The 8,919-nt window shown below is 50.8% G+C and overlaps 1 protein-coding gene across 1 annotated transcript; it reads left to right on the top strand.

Annotated features, from left to right (window-relative positions):
- The first annotated feature begins 2,610 nt into the window (after positions 1-2,610).
- On the top strand, positions 2,611-3,271 carry LOC147991394 (uncharacterized). Its single transcript, XM_087538651.1, has 2 exons — positions 2,611-2,631; positions 2,744-3,271. The coding sequence occupies exons 1-2, from the start codon at positions 2,611-2,613 to the stop codon at positions 3,269-3,271; spliced, it is 549 nt and encodes a 182-aa protein (XP_087394777.1).
- Positions 3,272-8,919: the final 5,648 nt, after the last annotated feature.

Genomic DNA, 8,919 nt, shown 5'->3' with positions numbered 1-8,919 from the left:
TGCCACCCTGTCTATCTTAGGGTAACGCGAGCCGAGGCGGACGTCGTCGCCTTAGCGGCCACAGACGCCGAGACGAGCATTTGACATCATTACCACCCTGTCTTAGCGTAACACGAGTCGAGGCGGACGTCGTCGCGGTAGCGACGACGAACGCCGAGACGAGCACGTGACACCACTGCCACCCTGTCTTTCTTAGGGCAACGCGAGTTGAGGCGGACGTCGTCGCGGTAGCGACGACGGACGCCGAGACGAGCCCGTGACACCAATGCCACCTTGTCTATCTTAGGGTAACGCGACTCGAGGCGGACGTCATCGCGGTAGCGACGACGGACGCCGAGACTAGCACGTGACACCACTGCCACCCTGTCTATCTTAGGTTAACGCGCGTCGAGGCGGACGTCGTCGCGGTAGCGACGACGGACGCCGAGACGAGCATTTGACATCACTACCACCCTGTCTTAGCGTAACGCGAGTCGAGGCGGACGTCGTCGCGGTAGCGACGACGAACGCCGAGACGAGCACGTGACACCACTGCAACCCTGTCTATCTTAGGGCAACGCGAGTCGAGGCGGACGTCGTCGCGGTAGCGACGACGGACGCCGAGACGAGCCTGTGACACCAATGCCACCTTGTCTATCTTAGGGTAACGCGACTCGAGGCGGACGTCGTCGCGGTAGGGACGACGGACGCCAAGACTAGCACGTGACACCACTGCCACCCTGTCTATCTTAGGGTAACGCGCGTCGAGGCGGACGTCGTCGCGGTAGCGACGACGGACGCCGAGACGAGCACGTGACATCACTACCACCCTGTCTATCTTAGGGTAACGGGAGTCGAGGCGGACGTCGTCGCCTTAGCGGCCACAGACGCCGAGACGAGCATTTGACATCATTACCACCCTATCTTAGCGTAACACGAGTCGAGCCGGACGTCGTCGCGGTAGCGACGACGAACGCCGAGACGAGCACGTGACACCACTGCCACCCTGTCTGTCTTAGGGCAACGCGAGTTGAGGCGGACGTCGTCGCGGTAGCGACGACGGACGCCGAGACGAGCCCGTGACACCAATGCCACCTTGTCTATCTTAGGGTAACGCGACTCGAGGCGGACGTCGTCGCGGTAGCGACGACGGACGCCGAGACTAGCACGTGACACCACTGCCACCCTGTCTATCTTAGGGTAACGCGCGTCGAGGCGGACGTCGTCGCGGTAGCGACGACCGACGCCGAGACGAGCATTTGACATCACTACCACCCTGTCTTAGCGTAACGCGAGTCGAGGCGGACGTCATCGCGGTAGCGACGACGAACGCCGAGACGAGCACGTGACACCACTGCAACCCTGTCTATCTTAGGGCAACGCGAGTCGAGGCGGACGTCGTCGCGGTAGCGACGACGGACGCCGAGACGAGCCCGTGACACCAATGCCACCCTGTCTATCTTAGGGTAACGCGACTCGAGGCGGACGTCGTCGCGGTAGCGACGACGGACGCCAAGACTAGCACGTGACACCACTGCCACCCTGTCTATCTTAGGGTAACGCGCGTCGAGGCGGACGTCGTCGCGGTAGCGACGACGGACGCCGAGACGAGCACGTGACATCACTACCACCCTGTCTATCTTAGGGTAACGGGAGTCGAGGCGGACGTCGTCGCGGTAGCGGCGACGGACGCCGAGACGAGCACGTGACATCACTACCACCCTGTCTATCTTAGGGTAACGCGAGTCGAGGCGGACGTCGTCGCGGTAGCGGCGACGGACGCCGAGACGAGCACGTGACATCACTACCACCCTGTCTTAGCGTAACGCGAGTCGAGGCGGACGTCGTCGCGGTAGCGACGACGGACGCGGAGACGAGCACGTGACACCACTGCCGCCCTGTCTTAGCGTAACGCGAGTCGAGGCGGACGTCGTCGCGATAGCGACGACGGACGCCGAGACGAGAACGTGATACCACTGCCACCCTGTCTTACCGTAATGCGAGTCGAGGCGGACGTCGTCGCGATAGCGACGATGGACGCCGAGACGAGCACGTGACACCACTGCCACCCTGTCTATCTTAGGGCAATGTGAGTCGAGGCGGACGTCGTTGCGGTAGCGACGACGGACGTCGAGACGAGCACGTGACACCACTGCCGCCCTGTCTTAGCGTAACGCGAGTCGAGGCGAACGTCGTCGCGGTAGCGATGACGGACGCCGAGACGAGAACGTGATACCACTGCCACCCTGTCTTACCGTAACGCGAGTCGAGGCGGACGTCGTCGCGATAGCGACGATGGACGCCAAGACGAGCACGTGACACCACTGCCACCCTGTCTATCTTAGGGCAATGCGAGTCGAGGCGGACGTTGACACCACTTTTTTTTGTTAACTTTTCATGCATGTTCTAAAGATGCTAAGCATGGTCTTTTCAAATTTTTTACACCAAATGTCACATCACTTTTTTTTAATTACTTCCTTTTGAGTTCTGTCTTTTCATAGTTTCACATAATCATGAATAATCTCGTCTCAGATTTCAGATTCTGGCATTAGGAGTTGCTAATAACTTGAAGGGAACAAGGAAATTGTTGGCTTTCTTCAATACATCCAACCAATAGAATTTATATCAACCATGGCTGAGCAGGCAAGAGCAGTGAGTTCCTTCTAATTTTTGCATTTACATAATTTATCTCAATTGATCACTTTCTTCACTACAGAAATGTTTTTATTCCTTACACTCGCTGATCTTTTTTCTTAATAAATAGGATTTTGCAACAAAGCTCTCGCTACGGAAATTCATGGCGACGGCGCAGCGTGTAACGCTAGATCAAAGACAGCTTGCCCGTAGCATGGGCCTGGATCATCTGCTTGACCTGAAATGTGATACTCTGCCGCGCGGTGTCGTTCATTATCTGGCATCGAACTTTGATGTACCCTCAAGGGCTATTGAACTCCCCAATGGGTTCAAGTTCACAATCACACCGTCATTCATACACCAGGTCCTGGGGATACCACTTGGCGGCAGAAGCATAGAGAAGAAGCAAAACCCAGCACTTAGATCACTAATTGCTCAGCAGACAAAATGCAAAGGAAACTACCCGACCATAAACGAGCTGGATGACTTGACACAACCTGGGCTAGATGGAGATTTATTCAAAAGGATTTTCACAATGTATGCACTTACCGTGCTCCTCTGCCCTTCAAGCCATGGGGCTGCTAGTCCAGATTACTACCACATTCTGGAAGACCCTGAACAGATTGGCTCATTCGACTTCTGCATGTGCCAATGCTAAAAGCATGTGCCAACGCTGAAACCCTTCTTCGAATAATTGACACAATACCAGTTTCGTCCGATCTAGACCTGCCGCTCTACACGGAAGTATTGGAGGGGATGTACCCACGGAAAATTGAGGTTGCAGATACCGAGGCTGAACCAACCCACACTTTTAGCCTACTTCCTTATGTTCTTGATGAGAAAGCATTTTGGCACCAATCGCAGAGTCCATGAGACACAAATTTGCTAACCTCCAGGGAGCTCAATCTGTTTGAAGAATGGAAGGTCTTTACCAAGGTTGATGGTAGTCAAGGCCCAACCAGCAGCTACCCAATCAGGACGACCGAGGACATCACTAATAGAACAAAAGGACGACATGCATGTCCTTAAATGACACGGCTGACAATTGCGTTGCTTTGAAAAAAAGGGCAAGGATGTTTCAGAACATAGATGAGCTGTCGAGCAACCTTCATCGTGAGATGCCACACACTTTAACAACTGTAAGCGCATCATCACACGAGAAAGATCAGTCATCAAGCGACGCTAATCTTGGTCAAATCCAACAAACACCGGTCCATGGCACCTCTTCAGCTACCAACCAAGACTTCCCATGGGACGACCCTGATATGGTAGCGCGGTTGATTGAGTCTACCGATAGGATTGAGGAAGAGTGGTTTTCACAACAAAGACAAACTCAGTATACCACATCAGTTACACAAGACATCCACATATCAAAGATCAAGCCCAATGAGATATGTTGCAGCTTCAGCTCAAATCCAGTCGAAAGTGCTATTTTCAATGACATTGTGTCACGAATACCACCTCATTCAAGGCAAAAGAGGTATCTCAGTAACAATCTCCTCTTTTTTTGTTTTTTCTTGCTTTTTTCTCCTCAATGGGGATGCGCTGTCTGTATAACAAGCAATATTTTGTCCTTTTTCATTCCTCTTTTTTGTTCCCATCAAGCTTCTTTCCCACTCTGAATTTTCCATATTTTTCATTTTGTGGCAGCCCAAGAATAGTACAAATGGGCTCGACATGGGTTGAACATAGGGTTTTTGGCCTGAGCATGCAAGTGTATGGCCGGGTCAATAAGTAGGTGATCAATATGTTGGGAAAAGCAGTAATGGCTGAGCAGACTGAAAAGGACAGGCTCAATCTTCTCCCGCGAAGTTACTGGTCAAGATACTATGTCGAATGCGACATTGCTGTAAGTAGAAACATAAATATGTGCAGACAATACTCTTTTTTCCATCCAATGCTCTGTTTCTTTTTTGCGAGCCCCCCTCCTTTTCTTGGTGCCTTTGATGCATCTTTGATCCGATCAAAATTTTCCAGAAATTATTCCAAAAGGCATTTGAAACTTCATTGGCGTTATCTGTTCACCTGAGGGAGACAATGATAGGATTCCATCTTGACCGAATTCACATGGTATTTTTCGTAGTCCAATAAACAAGCCATATAATTTATAGTCTCCATGCAAGTCCCATGTCTTTTTCTATTTTTCAGTAAAAAGTCACCCATGGTGTTTTGTGCTAATATTGTTTTGTTTATTTTTGGATCAATGTACAGGTGTTTTTACCTTTAAGCTCATACAGTTTCTGGTACATGGTTGTTGCTAACTTTAGGAAGGAAACGTTTGAAGTCCTCTGCCCAAATAACATAATCGACTTGATTGCTGACGAAGCTCAGCTTGTAATCAAGAATTTCAAAGCGGCTTTCAAGCTGGCATACAAGAGATCACAAGTAAATGTGACTGACATGGGTGTGGCTTTCCGGAGTGTGTGCTCTTCAACTAAAGAGTAATGCAATCCAACGACTGAAATACTCAAGCAATTTTATGCATGATCCTTTTCAGTATTTTTTTCATCTAACTTTAGTGATGCAAAAAACATAATTATGAATTGCAGGGCAGATAGTGGGATCTTCACAATGAAGTTGGTACAAGGACATGATGGAGACAACACTTTGTGTTTCGAACCCGTAAGTCATAGCAACCACCCCTTTTCGTCTTTTTTGTATTTTTTGTTCAACTGATAACACACACATCACATATCCATGTAATGTAGCTCAACTTTTTGCTGCTTAAAACCTCATCCTTTTTTATGCTTTTTGTCAGGCCCATTTTTTTAGTCTCTCACAGGTGTTTTATCTTTTTTTATTCTTATATCCTGCTGCGTTTTTACACCAATATAACATGTTTTTTCCTTTTTTAGTTCAACTTAACTGTTATTTTTATGTAAAACAAAAACAGGAGCATGCAAAGAGCCTGCGCGAGAGTCTAACTTACTACATGGTTGCTCACCCTTGCAATGAAAACCTGATGCCAGAAACCAAAGAAATCTTAAGAAAATATGTGAGTATTGACTTATCTCTTTAATACCCCCCCCACACACCCCACCTCTTTTTTATTTACCTGGTTTTTGCTACATCGTTTATTTTTTTGCTTTCTTTTAGTTATTGACAATGTTCTTAAACATCTTCTTTCATTGAACAAATAACTTTCTTTTTTTCTATGCGTGTTTTCTTTTCCGCAGGGTGTTCCATTTGACTACTCGGTACATATGACTAAAGTCAAATTCCCTTCATTTTTCTCTGTCTTTTTTGCAAACAGATTTTTTTCTCTTTTACCGTTTTTCCAAGTTTGTATGCATTCCCCCATGATTTCTAACATTTTTCTCTTTCTTTTCTCATGAACATAAATCTCACAGACTCCAGGGTATTCTCCATGGGGTCCTGTTGCACAACAATGTTAACTACATCTGGCTGGAAAAGGTCAGATTCTTTAAGAATACTTCACAAAATCAGTACTGGAATCCTTGCCCTTTTTGTCAGTTTCATTTTTTTAGGGAAGCCACATGACCAAATACCGAAATATATTATATATAGATCATAATTTTTTTCTGAATAGTTAAGCTGGTTTTTAATACAAATAGGTTAGAATTTATACTGGGAAGTTGAAACCATGCCTGCCCCCCTCATTTTCCTTTTTTCCATTCAAACTTTCTTTATCTTCTTTTTCCAATGGTCTACTAGAGATTTTTGTCACCACTAATATACATTTTCTTTTGTATGCAGATCATCTCAACAGGACTAAATCATGACCCTAAGCTCCCGGAGGATCACCCAAGGAATGGCAAAATGCCGTACACATGAGAATGACTCATCGATAAGAGGATTATTTTGGCGAAATACAGTTTTTATTTAAATAGTTTTTTTTGCTATTTAGTATAGAAAACACATACAATTTTATATATGCTTTTTTTGGATAGTGATGACATTTTTGTCCAACACAAGTTCTTGATCTTTTTTTGTTCAGATACAAATCAATTGACAACACCGTCACCGCCGAGACAAGCACGTGACACCACCGCCACCTTGTCTTAGGGTTATATACCCCTGCGTTGCTGCGTTTATTCGAGTGATCCACAAACGATAAAAATCCCTCTTTTTGCCTAGCTCTATCTCGATGAGAGGAAACAAAAGCACTTTTTTACCTGTTGGGCAATCCTTTGATTAAGTCTTAAATGAGCCCCTCTAAAGTTTGAGGCAAATGAACGCATTTTTGTTCGTGACACCACTGCCACCATGTCTATCTTAGGGTAACGCGAGTCGAGGCGGACGTCGTCACGGTAGCGACGACGGAAGCCGAGACGAGCACGTGACACCACTGCCACCCTGTCTTACCGTAACGGGAGTCGAGGTGGACATGGACGCCGAGACGAGCACGTGACACCACTGCCACCCTGTCTATCTTATTGGAACGCGAGTCGAGTCGGACGTCGTCGCGGTAGCGACGACGGACGCCGAGACGAGCATGTGACATCACTACCACCCTGTCTTAGCGTAACGTGAGTCGAGGCGGACGTCGTCGCGGTAGGGACGACGAACGCCGAGACGAGCACGTGACACCACTGCCACCCTGTCTTAGCGTAACGCGAGTCGAGGCGGGTAGCGACGACGGACGCCGAGAGGAGCACGTGACACCACTGCCACCCTGTCTTACCGTAACGCGAGTCGAGGCGGACGTCGTCGCAGTAGCGACGACGGACGCCGAGACGAGCACATGACACCACTTCCATCTTGTCTATCTCAGGGTAACGCGAGTCGCGGCGGACGTCGTCGCGGTAGCGATGACGGACGTCGAGACGAGCACGTGACATCACTATCACCCTGTCTTAGCGTAACGCGAGTCGAGGCGGAAGTCGTCGTGGTAGCGACGACGGACGCCGAGACGAGCACGTGACACCACTGCCATCTTGTCTATCTCAGGGTAACGCGAGTCGCGGCGGACGTCGTCGCGGTAGCGATGACGGACGTCGAGACGAGCACGTGACATCACTACCACCCTGTCTTAGCGTAACGCGAGTCGAGGCGGAAGTCGTCGCGGTAGCGACAACGGACGCCAAGACGAGCACGTGACACCACTGCCACCCTGTCTATCTTACGGTAACGCGAGTCGAGGCGGACGTCGTTGCTGTAGCGACGACGGACGCCGAGACGAGCACGTGACACCCCTGCCACCCTGTCTATCTTAGGGTAGCGCGAGTCGAGGCGGACGTCGTCACGGTAGCGACGACGGACGCCGAGACGAGCACGTGACACCACTGCCAACGCGAGTCGAGGCGGACGTCGTCGCGGTAGCGACGACGGACGCCGAGACGAGCATTTGACATCACTACCACCGTGTCTTAGCGTAACGCGAGTCGAGGCGGACGTCGTCGCGGTAGCGACGACGAACGCCGAGAGGAGCACGTGACACCACTACCACCCTGCCTTAGCGTAACGCGAGTCGAGGCGGACGTCCTCGCGGTAGCGACGACGGATGCCGAGACGAGCACGTGACACCACTACCACCCTGTCTTACCGTAACACGAGTCGAGGCGGACGTCGTCGCGGTAGCGACGATGGACGCCGAGACGAGCACGTGACACCACTGCCACCCTGTCTATCTTTGGGCAACGCGAGTCGAGGCGGACGTCGTCGCGGTAGCGACGACGGATGCCGAGACGAGCCCGTGACACCAATGCCACCTTGTCTATCTTAGGGTAACGCGACTCGAGGCGGACGTCGTCGCGGTAGCGACGACGGACGCCGTGACTAGCACGTGACACCACTGCCACCCTGTCTAACTTAGGGTAACGCGCGTCGAGGCGGACGTCGTCGCGGTAGCGGCGATGGACGCCGAGATGAGCACGTGACACCACTGCCATCTTGTCTATCTCAGGGTAACGCGAGTCGCGGCGGACGTCGTCGCGGTAGCGATGACGGATGTCGAGACGAGCACGTGACATCACTACCACCCTGTCTTAGCGTAACGCGAGTCGAGGCGGAAGTCGTCACGGTAGCGACGACGGACGCCGAGACGAGCACGTGACACCACTGCCATCTTGTCTATCTCAGGGTAACGCGAGTCGCGGCGGACGTCGTCGCGGTACCGATGACAGACGTCAAGACGAGCACGTGACATCACTACCACCCTGTCTTAGCGTAATGCGAGTCGAGGCGGAAGTCGTCGCGGTAGCGACGACGGACGCCAAGACGAGCACGTGACACCACTGCCACCCTGTCTAACTTACGGTAACGCGAGTCGAGGCGGACGTCGTTGCTGTAGCGACGACGGACGCCGAGATGAGCACGTGACATCACTACCACCCTGTCTTTGCG

This window comes from Triticum urartu, chromosome 1A (genome assembly GCF_056163025.1).
Source record: "Triticum urartu cultivar PI428250 chromosome 1A, HENAU_Tu73, whole genome shotgun sequence".
Taxonomy (NCBI): Eukaryota; Viridiplantae; Streptophyta; class Magnoliopsida; order Poales; family Poaceae; genus Triticum; species Triticum urartu.
Note: the sequence above shows the minus strand (reverse complement) of the source record. Positions and strands in the feature narration are given on the sequence as shown.

What these genes read in the sequence shown, in the direction of transcription:
- LOC147991394 (XM_087538651.1), top strand. Translation starts at nt 2,611, where the DNA reads ATGGCTGAGCAGGCAAGAGCA. An exon ending in TGGCTGAGCAGGCAAGAGCA is followed by an intron (nt 2,632 to 2,743) that starts GTGAGTTCCTTC and finishes CTTAATAAATAG; the next exon opens with GATTTTGCAACAAAGCTCTC.